Raw genomic sequence first — 20,191 nt, 5'->3', positions numbered from 1 at the left:
TTTCTTCCTTCTTTGTAAATTAGGGAAAAGAACTAGAGGAATTATGAGGCAAAACCTGCAATAGTACAGCTTTGATGAACTGTAAAAGGTTCTTTGTACAACAAGTCCAAGGAGGTATGTGGCCCTTCTCGTTGGTTGCATGATATTTCTTTAGTTAGCGCAAGCTTCTGTGCGCTTGTTGGCTGCTTCAGTGATTGGAATTGGCACCATAAAGTTAAGCATCTATGGGCTTGTTGGCTGATTCCATTGATCAGAAATGGTAGCCCAAAGGCAAATGGTAGTGAGCTTGATGGCTGACTTGTTGATTGGAAACAGTAGCACAAAGGCAAGTGGTAGTGAGCTTTTTGGCTAAATTGTTGATTGGAAACAACAGCGCAGAGGCAAGCATCAGTGAGTTTATAAGCTGAAATTTTGGTCGGAAACGCTAGCGCGAATGTCTTGACAGTGAGACGTGTTTGTGGAAGGACCATCAAAGTGTCCTTTGTCAATAATTACTTTCCCGAAGGACTGATAGAGTCACCCCTCAGTCTCAAAAAAAACGTTCGCAAATATTGCTATGTTTGTGTACCATAATTAGACCAAATATCAATGTAGTTCCGAATGCATCTTGCATCAATGCTTGAAAACAGTCGCACGGACGGAATACGATGTGTCATCTACAAAACTGCAAACGCACTGCTAACAAGAACGTGTCAGCTAATCTTTACTCTTGTCTACCCGTAAGATACGTTCGCAATTCCGTTTTAACGATCCCCGTCAACACAAAGTTTGCCAATCTGTACAAGTATACCCTTTCCGATGGAGCTGAACACTTCCGCTACAACGACGGCGACCTACTCACAGATTGATCTTAAGGAGCAAGCGGTTCCCCAAGCCCACGCCGTCGCCGTTCTGGGAGTTCCTCACGTTAAGGCTGTACCGAAAGTTGAAGTCGTGGCACCCGCAGACCTCGCCGGGGGGTACCAGTTCACAGTCGACTTGAATGGACGTGTTCTTCTCGTCTCAGTGGTAAGTCGTTAATCTCATTGTCCTAGGTTGGCACATGTTCTGGGTAATTTCTTCAAGGCTCACCTCCTCACTTCTTTCGTTCCTTGCAATCTATCGATACGTTCCTAGCCGGATGGCGGAGTCTCGCAAGGCCAAAGCTTCCAGGCGACTGTCGTCAGCGAGGTGGATCATGACCGTGATGGCCCTCATGAAAGTGAGCACCAGGCGTCGGGTGACGTTCCAGTGGGGGGCTGGCGCGGCGGCCTTTGTGATCGCTGCTCGCACGGTTACTGCCACCCCACGTGCTGCCTTTCGTTCTGGTGTCCCTCAATTGCTCTGGGACAGGTTATGACACGCAGCGGACTCAATTGGTTGGGTGACCCATTGGAAAACAGTGGTCACAAAGCTCCTCCAGCACACAGTACGGGATGGTCGGCCTTCAGGATTCTCTTGGTGATGACGATTGCCGTGTATGCGTTGACCATATTTCTAGTGATCATTATCACGGAAGCAAGCCCCAACTACTACAGCAACGACCCTAGCCAGCCGGTGGCTTCAACGGATACCCTGATCTGGCTTATTCTAAAGTACTCGCTTCGCCAGGTCTGGATGACCTTCCAAGGTATCTACTATTTTGGAGACACTAACCCCCCGGTGGCCTCAACGGATACCCCGATCTGGGTCATCGCAACGGACTCGCTTCGCCAGTTCTTGATTCGCCTCTTTGTTATCTACTTTGTCGTAATTACCATCAAAACGTGTCGAGTTTTTCGTCGGCGCCATGGGAGTCCGGGCGTTCTCTTCGAGGATTACTTTCTCATTGTCTTTAACCGCTGGTGCATCGTGGCCCAGATGCTCCACCATACGGCCGATTACAGTCACCAAAAGGCAGCCTGCTGCACCGAAACTGGCTTGGCACACGATCAACACATTGTGTAAGGGGGTTTCTAATATTTTGTTAACGTAATTCATACTCATCACTATTTATAATAATGTTCATGTCTAAAGTGGAGCATTATTGAGAGTGTGTATATTGTGTCTATTGATTGTGGATTCGTACGAAATTATGCATGTATGCGTGTAAAAGGATATCTCGGTCCATACCGTCCTTGTGTTTCTATTGGATAAAAGGTGCGGTGTATACGGCACCAGCAGGGTGCGCTTGGGAGGAACTCTATTTCTCCGCTTGCGCATCACCGGACGGCATCGGGAATGTGTCGCTGCCATCGGTGACCGTGCTCGGTGCTGGAGGCGGATGGGTCCCGTTGGAAGGACGGATTCGTGGAGACGCCGTGGGGGTCGAAGAAGCCAACGGCGTGGTGGAACTCGACGGGGTGTTGTGCTCGGCTTGTTTCTTTTCCAACGCGTGTTCGTTTCGGGATTGGAGCCGGCGCGCAAGCTCGCCCTGGCGGCCCAATTTGGGTTCCCAGCGCCCGTTCGCGTAGGAAAAGTATTCAAAAAAGTTGGGATTCCAACGGCGGAACTGCCGCACAACCGAAGCCTTTTGTATGCTTAGTTTGCGGGGTGGCATGACCACGTCCGAGATCTCGGAACCGTATTCCCGCATCAAATTCATCATATCCCTGTTGTGTAGGAGAGCGAGAGCCACAAGTATAGAGTGTTAGCCATGGCATGGTCCGCCAATATACCCACTACGAACTGTGCCCTAGTGCCAGTGGCTACCGTACTTACTCGACAGGAATTTGGGAAATTTTGCGGGTCGGCAGGACTTGGGACTGGAGCTTGCGTTCGAGTTCCATAACTCTTTGTTGGAGGGCGAGCACGATGCCGTCCCGCCCGTGCAGGAGTTGTTTCAGATCCTGATTTTCCCGCAACAAGTCTTCGTGCGAGGGGAGTCCCACCGGGGAAGCCGCGTCGCGGTCCCCGTTCGGCAACGACGGGTAGGTGGTCCGTTGTGTCCAGCGCGGCAAACCGAAGGGTTCCCGCGTCACGGGCGATTCGTCACGATGGTGTCGGAGCATGTTCTGGGTATCTCCAATCGATACCGTGTGGGGAGGAAGCGGCGGTGACGACGTTGACGTCGTTCGATGGGTAAGAGTCTCGGCCAGGGTCGACTCGATGGACGCATCGCCGGAGTTTCGGACGTTTCCCTCGGAGAGTGGATGCCGGGTTCTACCTACCGAGTGCGGTGGACGAAAGGCCGTGTGTGGGTGCGGTGGAAGCGACAGCCGCGACGTCGCCAAGGACGGTATAGGAACGTGCGCACTCGCCTCGAGGAAAGTTCCCGTCGAGTCGGCTGTCTTGTACGGACTGTACTGAATGAGATGATGGTTGCCGTGTGTGTGTGTAGTGTGTTGTGGTCCATGGACGCTGTTCGAGCCGAAGCGCGCTTCGGTCCCAAAGGCGACGGACTCGTCGAACGAATGTGCCCGATGATTCGTTGTTTCCTTGTCGAGAGAAACGGAGGAGAGCAAGGAAGGCACCGTAGTGCGACTAGGGAACGTTACGGGAGGACGGGACGGTCTGGCGACTCCCACTAGTGCGGGGGGTTCGGATGGTACCGCCGGAGAAACGCAACTGGACGACGTCGGTCTGACGGTGAGTTCCGTTGCTGGTGGTGGATGATGATGATACTCCAACAAGTTATTTGAACTTTCCATGACACTGGCCGTGTTGGAAAGCAATTCCAAGCGACTCTGGGCTCGCGTGAGTCCGCCCGTTTCCGTCATGGTGATTTTGGTAGAGCAGATAGGTAAAGTTGTAGATGGATGGATGGATGCTTGACCAACAAGTGTGGGAGAGTTCACACTGGAAACACACACCGCGCGGGACGCGGGAACGGTTGGCCGAAGGAATCTTTTGTGGTCGACGACGATGTGGATGGGAATAACGGGTACTATGACTACCTACCGGCCACGGCAATGACCGCCTTGCGAACACATAGAGACATTGGGAACTATAATTCTGCGAATCGGATTCTACGGCAGTATCGACCCACGAATACCGCTGTGGCCAGGAACACTGCATAGACCAAAATGTCAATCGATAAATCCGGAAAAATCCGTTGAAGGGAGGAGTTTCCAAGACTGCCGACTCCGAGGGGTTTTCCCGATGTCCAGTGAGGAAAATCTCAGTCTTGCGAGTTGGGATCTTCCCCGTCGGCAGACCAACGGCTCCCCGTATCCCGGGAACGTTCCGATCACAGGTCAGTCCCGCTGTCTCTGGACGTCGTCGTCCATAAACCCTGATCAGTTGCTCTAGACTAGGGGATAGATAGCCCGCACTCGCCTTGCACTGCTCATATACCCATACCACTCAAGTCATACACTGCCACTACCGGTATTCACCGTCCATCACGTTACCAATCGACTCTTGATTCGTCGTCGTGCTTGACTGAACCGAAACCAATACGACACGGCAGTGTATTCGAATAAACTATTCTTGTATCACCACTAAACAGCGAGCGACCCCCCCCCGCCCTTTCTTCCCCACCCCACTGGGTGTACCGAGAGAATTGTCCGCCGCATGAGTCGCCCACCGCTTTCCTCCCACCGCCGCAACGAACCATGGCGAGCGAACGAGCGTCACTACTGCGCCGTCTGCAACGTATGGATGGGATCGGATCGTCCCAGTATCGCCCTGCACGAAAACGGTCGCAAACATCGGGAGCAAGTGGAACTTTCCCTCACGCAACGGCGGGATGCCAAAGCACAACAGGATCAAGCCGCCGCCCGGGTGCAACAGAGTGTGCGACAAATGGAAGCCGCCGCCACGCAGGCACTCTACACGCAGGATCTGGCACGTTACGCCACACAGTCGAGCTACGACGCGTCGTCCAACGTGCGACCGGTGACGGCGTTGTGCAGGGGGAATCTTGCCCCGTCCGCGCCCGGGCCCTCCGCCGTTCCACTGCCGACTCCTTCTGTGGTACAGTCTGCTGGGCCGCTACCGACACAGCAAGAATGGGAGTCTCGGAAACAGCAGCGACAAGAAGAAAAAGCCCGCCACCAGAAACGCAAGCAGCAGGAGCACAACGACGACAGTGACGGTAGTAACGAGGCAAATCCAACAGTAGCCGTCACGTCCAAACGGCAACGCGTTATTGCTACGGACGAAGGGCATTACAGTTGGGATGGCGGACAAACAGTCTACCTGGAAGGCGTCGTCTTTGGCGAACTACTGGAGGCCGACATGCCGGTACAATTGTGGACCGGCAGCGCGACGGCCAACGCGGCGGAACAGCGCCTACCCGAACGTGCCGGCTTTTGGCGAAACGCGTTGGTCGTACGCGTTCGTCCCCGACCACTGTCGACCTCGGAAGCCGCACGGATTGTGACGGACGTGGCGTACCTCGCGGCACCCAACGATGTTGACGAAACCATCGAAACAGCCGTCCCTTTGAATAGATTACGAATCATTTTGGGAGCCGACGAAAGCATCCCGAATACCTTGGAAGAAGCCCGCTTGGTAGCTTTGGGAGGAGAAACCATCGTGCCTTGTACTTCGGAACCAAGCACGGTGGACGAAACCACCGGTCTATCGTCCTGGTCCACGGTGGCCATCAAGCGCACAACGGTCCACAACGAACTCCGTGAAGAGCGGGAGCGACTACGACAACAACGACAACAGGCGGCTACGGCGGCGGAAAAGGCGCGCAAGGAAACCGAAGCACGAAAAATGGAAGAAGCCAAAGTCTCCAACGCGGACGATTCGGCTCTCGGCGCGTACGACGTCTGGAGTCGCGGCAATCGCGACGGCTACAAAGGCGTCGATATTCACGGAGAAGCCAAGGTGGAGGTGCACGAACTGGGGAAAAAGTTGGCGGATGGCAAAGCCAAGGTAGGATTCAAGAAGAGCGCTTTTCGATCCAAAACAAAAAAGCAAAACGTACGGACAACTTCGGCGGACGATGACTGATGAAAAGTAAATTTGGAAAGTTTTTTCGATGATCACTAGAAGAGTTGTTCGGCTCCGCCAAAGACGATTGTAATTCAACAAAATCCCTTTTATTCCGTTTTTATGGTCACGTTTTGGAACAATCACAATCATACTACTTTCGGAACATTGAAACCATCTCAGAAACCCGACGATACGGCAACCGTAACGAAGGCGAACCATGTCATCATGGCTGTGCACCCGAGTGCCACGCTGCCGCACGCCGTTGCGGCCGAGGACCCTCCCGGGGATGCGGCCGGTACCTCTGTGGAAAAATCAACAGCTTCAGGCAGAAATAAGACACCAATTGGACGGCTCAGATCCGTGGAGCCATCGTCAGTTTCAATGTAAATGGCCGAATCGTCGGTCTCCAGTAGCCCGGCACTCGCTCCGTCGTCCGCCGCGAAGCGTAATACCACCGCTCCCGATGTTTCGTTGAGCCAAACGGGCACGTACAACTGACTCTCCGCTGTATCGAAGGAAAGAGATCCGGTGGAAACGCCGGCTTGGTAAGAAGTTTCCACGGCGTAAAGGAGCGTGGGTCCATCAGGATCCATGGCGTAGACTCGCAAACCGCCGGCAAAATCGGTTGTATACATGGTACAGGCTTCCCCCGCAGCGGGTGCGCTCGCGGTGCCACACCCAACGGTGACGCCCAGCAAACTGACAAATCCTGCACCACCCGGTAAAGGCATCGGAGGTGGCAAAAAGACAGAGCCATCGCCCGTCTCCAAGTCGTAGACGACAATTTGACTATTGAAGAGAAAATTTAACTCCGTGCCGTTGAAGTTACTTCCCTGCGTGGTCATGTACAAAAGACCATCGTCGTCACTGATGTAGATTTGGTTCGGTCCGTTGCAGAGTCCTTCTTCGGTACCGTTCGTCTCGGCAAACACGCCCACGTAGTCCCCGGTCTCTTGCGCGTACATGAGAATTTGATCGGACTTGAAACTGGCCACGTAGAGTGTGCCGTTGTAGAAATCGAATCCGTAGGGTCGGTGGAGCGCACCCCCGGTGGCAAAGTCAGCCTCGAGCGTCCCGTCCGCCACGTTCATCCGGGCAATAGCGGAAGTCTCGGGCGAGTCGCCGTGTGAAATGTACAAATAATCGCCCTCGACCAAAAGGTGATCCGGTCCTTCGACGGCATCGCTCCCCAACAGTGTCGTCGGCACGTCCCCGTCGGCAAAGGGCAGGGTGTACTGCACGATGGCGTTGTCCCCCCGCGTGTTGGCGATCAACAAGCCGGGAGCGGCGTAGGCGAGGCGCGTGTCCCATGGAAAAGTCGCCATGACCAACGCAAAGAGAAGCGTCGACCACTTCATGGTTACGTATGTTGTGCTGGGGGTATGATTCGATTGTGCAATTGTGCGTGCGCCACAAACGTGTGCCTCACGGTGATACCGAAACAGGCTGGTTTCTTTTTGTGTGCCAAGGGTCCATCCTGGCTTCCGTCGAGTCGGTACACTCGCGTAGTGAGTTACTCTGCATCTTCCCTTTACGGGATGAGAAGTTGTTTCATATATTCGCGGTCCGGTGGGACGATCAATAGATCTTTTTGGGTGGACGGACAACACCGTATTGGGCATATAAGAGTCGATTTCCTTGTGGTAAAAACGGATAAGGCGCGATGTGGCACGTTCTATCAGGTTCCAAAGTGAATTATTGTGTCATTCGGAGCCAGCAAAAATTGGATAAGACAGTATGATAGGACGTGGTATCAGTAATTAACGTATCGATTGCTTAGGACAATGTTAGTTTGGTTGCATATGACATATCGATCATTCCAATGATTGAATACCGAAGGCAATAGAAGAGCTGAATTGTCTTTTTCCTTTGTATAGCGAAATGCATAGTTTCAAGTTGAACCAGTTCGGTTGGGAGCGGGAGAATTCGAGAGGACGCAGTGTGACACCTTTTGCTGACGTAGACGTTTTCACCTTATTCTTCACCACGCCCCATCCTCGGTTCCATCGAGGATTGCGAAAGGCCAGCGAGAACAAAATGTCTCTCGCGCTTTCCAAATGGTGGATTGAACGGAACCGTTTCTTTCTTCGATTGAGCAGAATTCTACACTACTGCATCAATTGACTACAGAGAAAGAACATTCGTTGGCCAGAGAGCTCTGTCGGGAGGCGACAGCAGAATCAATTGACAGTGATTCGTTCCTTCGCGTACTGCAGTGACGAGAGTGTGTGGGGTAGGAGTCCACGGCACGGTGGGAGCACGGATAGAGCCGCTTTCGTCGTGGCTGTCTGAAGAATGGGCAGGAGAACCACACATCGTAGATTGTTTCCCGCACTCGCTCTGATTTTCGCCGATTTGATCATGTCTACGGCGTATTCGTTGGCGTGGCGAACGTCCGCTGCGTGTTGGACGACTACCACCGGTACGGCGCGTTCACGGTCGCGGATTGCGACCACCAGAAAGGTGCGCCGGAGTCGTCCCAATCCCTGCAATCCGCGGCATCCCGTGGCATTCTCCTTTTTCGGCACGTCAACTCGTCGTTGTCGGTCATCGGGAAGTCTGTACGGCGAGATTGATGCGGATGCGGAAGGACCAGATTCGCCTCGTGCGGACGATCGTTCCCGACCACCGCCACCAACGACATCTTCGCTGAGCAGATCCGAAACTTTACCGCCCATTCCCCCCAACGCACACCGGGTTGTACTCATGCGGCACGGAGAAAGTGAATTCAACAACGCCAACGTAAGTACTTTCCAAACGTCCGATGTGATCCCAGGTGAGAGAGGCACTTGAAAAATCCACTTGAACAAGTTCTAGCTACCTCACGACTCGCTTTTTCCGTCCTCACCGTAGATCTTTACCGGCTGGTGTGACGTTGCCTTGACACAGCGTGGGGTGGTGGAAGCCGTCGAAGCCGGCCAAGTCTTTCGTTCCCACGAACTACACTTTCGCAAGTGCTACACATCCTTACTCACCCGGTCCATTGTCACGGCACACCGTTCCCTCGAAGCCGCCGGCGTGTCCTACACACCCATTGTTTACGATTGGCGCCTCAACGAACGCCACTACGGCGCCCTCCAGGGTCTCTCCAAAGAGCGGACAGCCGATCGTCTAGGTCGTACACGAGTTATGAAATGGCGACGGTCCTACGAAGCCCGCCCCCCACTCATGCAGCCGGGTCATCCGCACTACGACACGATCAATCAAGATCCCCGCTACCACACATTGACCGATCTGCCTTTAGGAGAATCATTGGAAGAGTGTCAAACCCGAGTTGTGGAATCCTGGAGAGAGATTGTGGCGGATATTGCCGGAGAGTTATCGCGCTCCGACGAGGATGACAGTGCAGTCCGCGATTCGCCGTATTCCTTGGTCGTGGCGCACGCCAATTCCCTGCGGGCTTTGGTGATGCACTTGGATGACATTCCGGCGCACGAAATTGAAAGTCTCAACATACCCACCGCCATTCCGTTTTATTACGACGTGGATGTAACGACCGGTGCGGTCCTCTTGGCATCCCGAGATGCATCAGCATCACCGGATGGACAGAGCGATGCGAATCGCTCGGGGAGTCACGGAGGATTGGGTACGGGCGTGTTCCGTGGCGTGTATATTGCCGACGAGCGCAAAAAGCGGTCGTTTTTGGAACGTCGACGAGCGGCCAACGATCCGTGGTTGTGGGCGCTGCACGATCACCAAGTGGAACGGAGCATGCTGGTGGCACCCAATGAAGACAACGAGGAAGCCGACTTGTCCGCCGATGCGGAAGCTTTGGAAGGCATGGAACAGGAGGCCAAACAAAACACCGAGACGCATTCGGTGGTATCGTATTGGTAGTTGGCACGTCTCCACTAATCTCTGAACTAACTTCTGGATGGTCGCAGCGCAAACCATTTTTGAGCCGACTATAGATTCTTCATAAATCGGGTCTTATTTTTGTTCCGTTTAATGTTCTAGCTAGGCAGAGCTTTCCGCAAGCTGTGCTTGTAGGATAGGTGTGAGATATTCAGCGAGTTGGAGGGCGGTAATTGCAATGTCCAAATCGGCGACACCATGGGGCGGGGTCCCGTCGAGACAGTATTGCACGACACGTTCCTTGAGGGTACGATAATCCGGATCCTGGGTGAAAAAGTAGGGCCGGGCCCCGGGGTAGCGCGCGGCGAGCATGGGGATTTGGGCCAGGGCGTCGGCATCGGGCATGATAAAGCGTGCGAGTTCGGTGGCGTGAGAGTTGGTCACGATGCCGACCGAATCGTCGCCGCCGCAGCGATCGGCCGCAATACTGGCGGATTTTCCGTTCCATGTGACGATGCGGAAGCGTAGTTTGACAAAGTCGGTGTAGGATTGTCCCGTGGAAGGTCCGATGAGTGTTTGGCAGAGAGAGAATTCACGGTCGACGTGTACGGAGGCAATGTTGTCGACCGTCACGTCGTAAAAGGTGGCAAGTATGGCGAGTTCGTGAATGGCCATGTTCTTGAGCATACCTTCGGCGTTGCGTTCGAAGCATTCGGCCAAGGCCGCAGGTTCGTTGGGGTAGGCGTTGTTGTGTAGAAAGGTCACGTCGACCGGTTCGTCGGCATGCTCTGCAAAGAGACGCGTTTGCGTCAAGTACGCACTGACGTTCTTGTTGAATCCCAGGTAGACCTTGACCCCCGCCGCTGCGGCTTGGGTCTGCATGAGTTGGAGTTCTCGGACGGTGGGAGCACCGGGTTTTTCTAAAAAGATGGCGCGACAGTCGAGGTGACGCAGACACTCGGCCAAGAGTCTTGGATTCTCGCTCGTCCGCGCACTGAGAATAACGAGACGGGGGACGTTGGGAGTGGTGGATTCCGGTACGTCAGCGACGTGGGACCAACACTGGACGCCACCACCGGGACGCTGTTGGAGTGTCTGTTGCCAATCGGCAAAAGCGGTGTATTCCAGAGTCCCCCGGGCCTCGTCGCACGTCCACCAAGGCTCGACGACGTGATCGAGTTGTGCGGACGGGATGCGACCGTCCAGGAGTTGGACGGCGTGGTACCATCCCATGGACTGTAACGGTGCGCCGCTGCCGACGACAATCACGGATACGTGCGGGTGATCCGAGTCGGTAGCGGGAAGCGTGGAGTTCATAGCGCCTGGATGGTCTGTTGGGTGGTGGGTTGTTGGTACGGAGCTGGAGAGATGTGGGGACTGTTGCACAAGGGGTGCTTGCTATACCGGCTGACCGGCTGACCGGCAGGAAGGACAAAAGGCCTTACTTTTGTAGCGGTAGAGGTTGGAAAATGGAACTCCTTACAGTTAGTGAGTATCCTTTTGTAGTTCTGGGGCACTCTGTCTCAATGTTCACTGTTGTACAGTTAAGCTTATTCTCCTCGTTCACATAGAACACTGCAGCGATAACGGGCTAGAATCGTCTAAGGAACCGAAAGGATCCCGCATACTTTCGTAGACGACCAAAGGCGTAAAACACAAGATTATAGACTTATCTGATAGACTTAGGGATATGAACCCCTCATGTACCGCTTGACGTAGGGGTTTTCTAGTCCCCACACATCGAAACCATAAACATTGACATGGACATGGAGAGATGTGTCCCCTCAAAACCACTATGGGAAAAATAGGGATCCACAACTTGTAAAATAAAAACTTCGACACTGCATGCAATGACATGTAGTACTGCAAATGCAATTTGTTCCGATACTGGCTTCATCGAAACGGGAAAGTCGGCAAACCCTTCTTCACTTGACTCAATATAAAATTTGACGCATAAGATTCTGTCGTACTGGGGCTGACTGAACCTTTGTTAGCGCATCGGCTAAGTTTGTCTCCGACGGCTCATAAGCAATCTTGATAACTCCCATTGCGACATTCTCTCGTACAAAGTGATATGCAATAGCATTACTCTTCTTCTTCAACATCGATTCCGGCGCTGTAGTATTGTGTACCACCGACATATTGTCGCACAAAACTCTAGCCGGACCATCAATCGGAATTCCCATCATCCGTAACTTATACCTCAAACCCTGTATCATCTCCGTAGCAATCTTTAACGCAACAAACTCACTTCCAAACGAAGACGTTTCGACTGAATTCTGACGCTTCGAAAACCACATAATCGGAGCACGATTAAGATAGATCAAAACACCTGTTCGTGAACGACGAGTGACTTTGTCTCCAGCATGGTCAGCGTCAACAAAAGCAGTAATCTCCACAGCCCTACCACGTGGCTTCGGAGCATTCGGCGGAATAGGTTCCTTCACATTACCATAAAAATTCGTCCAATCTGCACCATCTATAAAATGGTTCTCAATATCAGCATACGAATCATCAAACACGAGTCGTGACCTGTTGTGAGATTTCAAATTAGCAAAAATATGAAGAACAGCACTCAAGTGTCCTTCCCGTGGCATCGCGAGAAATGATGAGAGCATAGATACTTCACACATAATATCAATTCGACCACTTTCAACTGCCCATCTCAAAACACCAATCTGAGACTGAAAATAGTTAGCACGCTCTGCATTCAACACAGGAGAAACATCAAGTTCTGGTCGATATTTTGTCGACATTGGCGACGACACTTTGTTAGGCAAACCTCTTTTGATTTCGCCCAAATCTTTCTCAACATTTGCGACAGCTTGTTTCACATAATTTGTCGAACTCATAGACCATCGCGGCTTGTCTGGCTTATCGGGAAGTGAAAAGTGTCCAAGATTCGCTCCCAAATATGTCTCCGGTGTCTTAATGGATTCCGGTTTAAGCTTGAAATGTTTTCCAATAGTATCCAAGATACTCTTCGGATCATGACTGATACATAGGAAATCATCCGTGTAAATAAGTACATACTCATAAAATTCGAGACCACCTTCATTCTGAAATGGTCTTAACCAAACATCTGGATCTGCAATACAAGAGGTAAACATTAATTCTTCCATTGTTGCAGCTAAGTGAGCACGCCATGCTGCTCCACTTGACTTCAAACCATACAACGCTCGAACGATAATTGCATAACAACCTTCCGTCGAATTCCCAAATTCTGGACCACATGTCGTATATACCTTTTCTCGAACTGGGGCATTCAAATACGCGTTTTGTGCATCAGCACCAAGTATTTGCATTGAATTCAACGCTGCGATAAGTAGTGCAATTCGAACACTGTCCCTGGAAACAACACTAGCATAAGTAATCGAACTCGGCGGATCTGTAACGTGTCCCCCGGCGACGAATCTGGCTTTGCGAGTGAAGTCCATTTTGATATCAAAAATCATATGACAAGGTATCCAAGTGTAACCAACTGGTTTCGACGCATTGGGTTCAAGAACTTTGAACGCTGGCATAACATTTTTCATCTCTTTTCTGATTGCATCCAACCATATAGAAGTGTTAGTATCACAATCAATCTCGAGAGCTTCCTTTACCAATTTCGGCATACGAATACCGAATTTGTGAGTCCGTTTCAGGTATCTGGCCTTTACCGCTGAAATAATTCGCTCTCGTTTCTGTAATACGTCCGGTACCCACCAGGCAAAAGCTGGTTCATGGACTAACTTGTTCGCAACAGCATATTCGGCGACGTCAACAGGATTCGATTCTTTCAGGTCTTTTAAGGGAATCCATGTATTTGATCCGTCTTTCCATTGAAGTAAAAGTTGCCAACCTTTTGTTGTTCGACGCATTTGTTTTACACCACGTTTGTCTGTATAATACAGGTCATCAGCAGCAACCGCCGATCCGTCTTTTCGGTGATCAACAATTTCATCCATTAAAAGATAACGACGACCCTCGTCATCAACCTGTGAATAAAGATGCTCAGCAATAACATTAGCTGCATATTCCTGTACGTTACCATCTGGAAATTGAACTTCTAAGATGCGAGTGTCCAAAACTGGATCAGGATTCGACCTCCCGATTGGATTACCATCTCGATCTTTCTTTTGTCCAATTATTCGACCAGCACCAATATGATCATGTCTTGGTATCATTACTTCAGCATTGATATACTCATTAAAAGCTTCGTGATCGTACTCGTCTGCTTGCGGCATCATTTCCTGGTCCCCTGTAGAATGGTCCGAATACGTCTCGAACTCACTGGGTTCCACCTCGAAAACATAAGTATTTTTAAAGCGATCATCTTCGTTCATAACCAAACGAACGTTTGTCTCAAAACTCTCTTGAAGCAACTTCACCTGTTGAGAATTAAGATCACTTGTCGAAAGTGGGGAGTAAGTAGTTCGCGAAATAATTTGCGAATTTCTGGCAAGTATACGAGCACACATTGCATCACTTATATCGTGAGCAGGTCCGAGCCAGCGACCAAGTTTCCGCTTATCCTCCGGAAAATCAACTGGATCCAAATACCATACCCAATCATACCATGCAAACTTGCATAAATGACTAATATCCGTTGTATCTCCCGATACTACCGTATTCGGGACGTCGTCGTTCAATGCGTAAATATTATGCGCAATTGACGATCGAATCAAACATTGCAATTCCAAGCAAATATCCCACAATTGTACTGATGCCTGTGACTTTGACATAGCTGTATTTGTCATACGCTTCAATGCTTTGATTGCGGTTTCCGCTCGATTCAACCACGGTGAATATGGCTCAATCTCTTTAGCATGAGCTCCTGCAGCACGAACCTTTCGTCTGAACTCTCCTTGAACTAATTCTTTCGCACCATCTGAAATAATTTCAGCTGGAACTCCCTCACAATGAAATAACAAATCTAACGTATCGTGAGCCTGACCTTTCGACTTCATTGGGTAAGCACGAGTCCAGTCAACATCGTTCACATAAATTTGAGCACAAGAATTTCCTCGAGACGAGACGACATTCGAAAACATCGTATCTGTATACAAACTCGTGCGCAAGTGACGATATCTCAACTGTGCAGTGACTGGTTTCACTCTCTTCGCTAACAATCGACTAGCAATGTCTTTGACCCCTCTCTGAGTCGTTGCGAGTAATGTTCGCTTCGCTGTCGATAAACCAATGTTCCATCGCTTTGCCAACTCTTCTGGCGTTACCTTATACCTGTAATTCGACGACTGTGCAACACTAACAATACAAGTCTTTTCAAGGTCATCAATCAAATGTTTGTCTTCCTAAGACATCGAAACAGATGATAAAACCATTGATACTGTACTGTCTCTCGTTGTAACCATTTGAATGTTCGCATGTGCAGAATTTCTCGTTACCAACGCACCCTTACTATCGGTGAACTTCTCCTCCTGACGAGAAAAATCTGTCGAATACGGATCCCAAATCGGACTTTCATAAGTAAGGTTCAACTTGTGAAAATTTCGAAACTCCTCCGCAGACGGCTTGCGGACTGGTAAGTAAGAAATGACTCCATCTAATGATAATGGTAACCTCACATCGTCTTTCGGGAAATAAATCGAATGCGATAACTCCGTAAGCTTTTCCGACAAAAATCGGGGACAATCATTCACTTCGACATCGTTTAATCGAATCTGATTCGGATTTAACAAGGCATGTTCCATTGTAGGAAAATGTAAAGCCTGGTGAATAACTAAAATAAATGTCTCATATGTGTAAGGATGATCAAAAGCAAGTGCAGCAGAGACAATTGGTACAGACCGGGCTTGACCAAATGTAGACAAAAATGCAGAAACATCAACTGTTTGAGAGGTTTCTTGGAATATATAAGCGTGTCGACCAACACAACATGTATCCGCGTGAGAATCTAACTCTGCGTGTGATATAAATGCACTCTCAAGTGACTGTATAGAAATAGAACGTGTAGACACAACCGACACTTTCGGTAATTGTCAAGAATTTCTCTGTGACATGCTTCGTCCTGCCGATGACTTCGATGTAAGAGAATTCGTATCATCGTGACTGTTTCCACCACGACCACCACGACCTTTATTACCACGTCCTGACCCTTTACCTCGCCCTTGACCACGACCAGATCAACCTGACGAAATATTTCGAAGCTGAGCCTGATTCTGCTCTTCAATAAATTCACTCAGAAAATTCACTGTTGCTTCAAAATCATTTTTCAAAGATGGGTTAGCACAAACAGTGGCAACTGCAGAATTTAGAAACGGTGTCTGAATACGTTTCAAAAATTTTCGAACTTTGGCTGCCTCCGTCAAAGGTTCTCCAAACTCTTCCATATCTGTGTGCGCTTGCTGATGAATCTCTGCAAAATGCTCAAACGTAAAACCACGACGCTCTCCATTATAAAACTTCGATTCAAGGTCCCCTTCAGCTTGTGTCATGATCTTCGACTGATTTGTCGGTCCCAAATAATGCGAACGCAAAGCAAACCACGCCGCACGACCGTTTCGAGCTCTCAAATACGACGACACCCAACTCCAAGCCGGACCTCCATGAGTACAACTACGAATAATGGTCCACACCTGAGCATTGTCTGCCGCATAAGACTCTTCATCATGAGGACTGCGAGCAATCATTTCTTCGAACGCATCCTGATAATTATTGTCTGGACCCTCTGGAACTTCTTCCTCTTCACGAATAACGTAAGCGAGTGGGACTCCTGTTGTTCCTCAAATTTGCAGCAAATACTCCGCAATATTCTCGAACGCATCACGAATCTTCTTTAAATCTTCAATCTGAGGAGGAGCCGTGAGGTCTTTTGCCAACTCTTTATCTTCCCTTTTGCGCTTCTTAATCTCAATCATCGAGTAAATACGCGCCGGATTAAACTGAACTGGATAAGGCCGAGAAGTGCGCTTCAAATGACGAACATAGTACGCCAACAAGACAAGACGCTCCTCCGCAGTGGGTGAAATCGCAACACCATTGCGAGGAATCACAGCCGGTGCTCCTGGTTCTTCCGCGTTAGGATTCGGGAGTGTACCCCCGGGACGACGAATATTCTTACACATATCCTTGATAAAATCATCCGTTGCAATCTCGAAAACATCCATAGACGTAATTGAATCAGTAATGGCATCCCGCTGTTCAACATCAACAATACCAATTGCTTGTAAAGCATTTTGAACTTGAGCTAAAGCGGCTGCCATGGTCAACTTTCTTCTTTCCTCCTGTATCACAAACTCATAAAATTCTGTTAGTTGGTTTCGAACATTCAGTGTTCTCACGCCACGTGAACACGAGAATTATTGATCATTGATGTCATCAAATGTGAATTTCACATATAGACTTGAATAAATGATATCGATAACGAGTACCGTTTCATAACCATACAATAAGTACGCAACAAACTCTAGCGAACACAAAACAGCTGTCGCTCTCATCCGTTCGAGATATTTAACCAATATCTAACAGAGTGGAGGATCCGCGACTACCTTGCGGTATAATTCCGATAATAATTGTTGCATAAGTAACTGCTTCGTATAAGCATACTACTTATCATCCACACATGAATGACGCTCAAAACCCGAGCATTTAGCAAACAATACAATTTTGTGCAATGCACCTTCTTTGATAGATGAAGAGATTCATGGATGCGTCCAACCATGGAGATTTTGCCTCGTTTCAAACCGTTAGACGGATACGAAACCCAGTAACCGATCAACACGTCTATCACGTGGACCACTACGAGAAACTGGCAGTATATTCCAGGCCTCTGCAGGCTTCGGCGACTTAACAACGACATGAAAAGCCAGGTATTTTGCCCTACCTCCCCAGGCACAATCGGAATCAGCGATCACTTCAAACACTCGAAAACACTACGAAAACACTACCTTTGATCCCGTTACCTCAGCGTAGAACTACTGGGTCTGATAAACTAGAAAACTGCAGCGATAACGGGCTAGAATTGTCTAAGGAACCGAAAGGATCCCGCATACTTTCGTAGACGACCAAAGGCGTAAAACACAAGATTATAGACTTATCTGATAGACTTAGGGATATGAACCCCTCATGTACCGCTTGACGTAGGGGTTTTCTACACAAATGTGTGTCGAATTTGGATTTCGGATTTGTGGTTCTCGCAAATCCTTCTTTTACGGACAACACTCGAAGACGAACGTAGGTACTCTACTAGAGTAGGGTTGACTGTGAGTGCCGGTTTCAAGGTTCCAATTTCAAATTTGGCGGGAGACGGAAATCCAATCGCGCGCACCCTGCGCACGTCCCCAACGTCGCGAGTTAGTTCGCCTTTTCGCCATTTCCACCGGTCGGGGATTGTGGGAGTATTCCACTGTCACTACTCACAGTCAGTACACAGTTAGACCGGAGTAGAGATGGATGGTATCATCGATCCCAATCCATGTTCCTATTGTAGCATCCTAGGGATCCCGTTCCTATACTAAAGCATTGTTCTCGACTTGACTACACTGGAGTTCCCATCACTGTCCGGGGGCTGCACGCCATGTCCGACACGTCCGATTCCACGGCGTCGTTCGATTCCACAGCGAGCATTTCGGCCTACATTGTACTGTTCAGTACTCTGCTCACGCTCGTTTTGGTTGGGGCAAAGTTTCTACACGATCGTCCCGTCCTCGCATCATTCTTGCCGGAAGCTGGCATGACACTCCTCGTCGGCATGTTGGCGGGAGGTCTCCTCCACCTCTTGATGGACGAACCCGACTACAACAACAGCAACAACAGTAATAACAATAACGACAGAAATGACAATACTGTCGTCGTCTCGCTCCTCAGTTTCTCTCCCCAAGTATTCTTCATCGCGCTCCTGCCTCCCATCATTTTCAATTCCGGTTATCACCTCCGTCGTGAATTGTTCCTCCGACACGTATTGCCCGTCGCGCTCTTTGCCGTTCTGGGGACTATTGTTTCCGCCCTCACTATTGCCTTTGTCTTGTGGGCCGTCACCCACGGAGGATTGGCGGGAAACGACTTTCGTCCCGCCCTCACGGAACTCTTGACCTTTGGTGCGCTCCTCAGTGCCACGGACCCCGTGTCCACCCTGGCCGTCTTTCAAGCCAAAAAGGTCGATCCGCAATTATTTTATCTCGTCTATGGAGAATCCGTCCTCAACGACGCCGTCGGACTCGTACTCTTTTCCGCATTTGCACATTTTGTCGTCCGCGACAACGGTGCCGGTAAAGTTGCCCTCGGAATGGGAGAATTCTGTCTCGAATTCGCTCTCGATGCGGTCGGATCTCCCCTCCTCGGGACCGCGTGCGGCTGCGGGGCCGCCTTGCTCTTCAAATGGGTCGACCTACGACGCACCCGGCTCCTGGAACTCAGTATCTACGTACTCATCATGTACGTGCCCTTCCTGTTGGCAAATCTCCTACAACTCTCCGGGATTGTGACTATTCTCTTTACCGGCATGACGGCACAAGCCTACGCCGCCCCGAATCTCTCACCGGCCACGGCAGCCACCGCCGACGTTCTGTTTCGGCTGGCGGCGCATCTCGCTGAAACTGCCATTTTTCTCGAATTGGGATTGTCCGTCTTTGGACTCCACGGATCCTTCCACGGGCGATTCCTTCTCTGGACAATCCTGGCGTGTTTGCTGGCTCGTGCCGCCAACGTGTACCCCATCGTGGTCCTCTTCAACGGTTGGTTACAGAGTAATCCCTTGAACGCGGACGAAGAACAGCAAACCTCACGAATGACCGTCCCTCACGGCGATTCTCTCTCCCGGACACGACCCTCACACGTGGAAATGACGGAATTTTCTTCCTCCGGGGAGTACCACAACCCTGATCGCGTCTCCGACGACGCGTCGACGCTCCGTACGCAGACACCGACGGTTCGACACGATCTCCGCATCCACGCCAACACGGCCCACATGCTGTGGTTTTCTGGACTGCGGGGAGCCGTCGCCTACGCCTGCGTGCGATCCTTTCCGGATACGTTCGGACACCGAAGGGAATTCATTCTAGCCACCATGGTCATGGTGCTCGTGACGGTATTTGGCCTGGGCGGGACGACGGAAATTATGCTCCATCGTCTCCAAATTCCCACTAATGTGGATGAGGATGCCTACATGCACGATTGGCACGAAGCACGACACTCGAGTATGTGGGTTTTGAAGTTCGAAGACTTTGCCCAACGCTACTTTGTCAGGCAAGATTTGGAAGAGCTTACCAGCGCAAGTGGTCAAAAAGTAATTCATCGACACGGCGAAAACGATGATGACGAAGACCGCCACCCTTCTTCCTATCACAGTCACGGGGATGACGACGATGATGAGAATGAGCATCGCGGGCATGGCCGCCTGTCCAATTCGGTGCAATCGCCAGGCTCACCGATACGCACCGCGGCTGTCCAGGGGGATACCGAGAAGCGACCCAACTCACTTTTTGATTATGGTGGTGGCGATTGCTAATTGCTTCCATCAGCGACCTACATCATTACCGGTCGTGTGTACGTTAAATGTGCAAGCCATGAGCCTGCGTAAATAACAGCAAGGTACTTATGATTCTAT

General features: G+C 50.4%; 7 protein-coding genes across 7 annotated transcripts; 4 read left to right on the top strand and 3 right to left on the bottom strand.

Moving 5' to 3' along the window:
• The first annotated feature begins 378 nt into the window (after positions 1-378).
• Positions 379-1,966, top strand: PHATR_43815 (predicted protein). The gene is made up of 2 exons (XM_002186243.1): positions 379-1,008; positions 1,117-1,966. Exons 1-2 carry the CDS (start codon positions 799-801, stop codon positions 1,924-1,926), a joined length of 1,020 nt encoding a protein of 339 aa, XP_002186279.1. The 5' UTR covers positions 379-798; the 3' UTR covers positions 1,927-1,966.
• A 195-nt stretch (positions 1,967-2,161) lies between these two features.
• PHATR_43814 (predicted protein) lies at positions 2,162-3,800 on the bottom strand (the record flags this gene model as incomplete). The annotated part of the gene is made up of 2 exons (XM_002185962.1): positions 2,680-3,800; positions 2,162-2,570 (listed from the first exon to the last, which is right to left on the bottom strand). Exons 1-2 carry the CDS (start codon positions 3,675-3,677, stop codon positions 2,162-2,164), a joined length of 1,407 nt encoding a protein of 468 aa, XP_002185998.1. The 5' UTR covers positions 3,678-3,800.
• A 259-nt stretch (positions 3,801-4,059) lies between these two features.
• On the top strand, positions 4,060-5,865 carry PHATR_43813 (predicted protein; the record flags this gene model as incomplete). Its single annotated transcript, XM_002186242.1, has 2 exons — positions 4,060-4,153; positions 4,409-5,865. The coding sequence occupies 2 exons, from the start codon at positions 4,060-4,062 to the stop codon at positions 5,863-5,865; spliced, it is 1,551 nt and encodes a 516-aa protein (XP_002186278.1).
• Positions 5,866-6,023: 158 nt separating this feature from the next.
• PHATR_33120 (predicted protein) lies at positions 6,024-7,205 on the bottom strand (the record flags this gene model as incomplete). Its single annotated transcript, XM_002185961.1, has 1 exon — positions 6,024-7,205. One exon carries the CDS (start codon positions 7,203-7,205, stop codon positions 6,024-6,026), a length of 1,182 nt encoding a protein of 393 aa, XP_002185997.1.
• Positions 7,206-7,917: 712 nt separating this feature from the next.
• Positions 7,918-9,684, top strand: PGAM_3 (phosphoglycerate mutase; the record flags this gene model as incomplete). The annotated part of the gene is made up of 2 exons (XM_002186241.1): positions 7,918-8,589; positions 8,701-9,684. Exons 1-2 carry the CDS (start codon positions 8,143-8,145, stop codon positions 9,682-9,684), a joined length of 1,431 nt encoding a protein of 476 aa, XP_002186277.1. The 5' UTR covers positions 7,918-8,142.
• Positions 9,685-9,804: 120 nt separating this feature from the next.
• PHATR_33118 (predicted protein) lies at positions 9,805-10,959 on the bottom strand (the record flags this gene model as incomplete). The annotated part of the gene is made up of 1 exon (XM_002185960.1): positions 9,805-10,959. One exon carries the CDS (start codon positions 10,957-10,959, stop codon positions 9,805-9,807), a length of 1,155 nt encoding a protein of 384 aa, XP_002185996.1.
• A 7,453-nt stretch (positions 10,960-18,412) lies between these two features.
• On the top strand, positions 18,413-19,777 carry PHATR_1764 (predicted protein; the record flags this gene model as incomplete). Its single annotated transcript, XM_002186240.1, has 2 exons — positions 18,413-19,306; positions 19,505-19,777. Coding segments are annotated over 2 exons (1,167 nt in total), but the record flags the coding sequence as incomplete, so codon positions are not given.
• Between the last annotated feature and the right edge of the window lie 414 nt (positions 19,778-20,191).

This window comes from Phaeodactylum tricornutum, chromosome 3 (genome assembly GCF_000150955.2).
Source record: "Phaeodactylum tricornutum CCAP 1055/1 chromosome 3, complete sequence".
NCBI lineage: Eukaryota > Bacillariophyta > Bacillariophyceae > Surirellales > Neidiaceae > Phaeodactylum > Phaeodactylum tricornutum.
The sequence above is the reverse complement of the archived record's forward strand: the minus strand, read 5'-3'. Positions and strand labels throughout refer to the sequence as shown.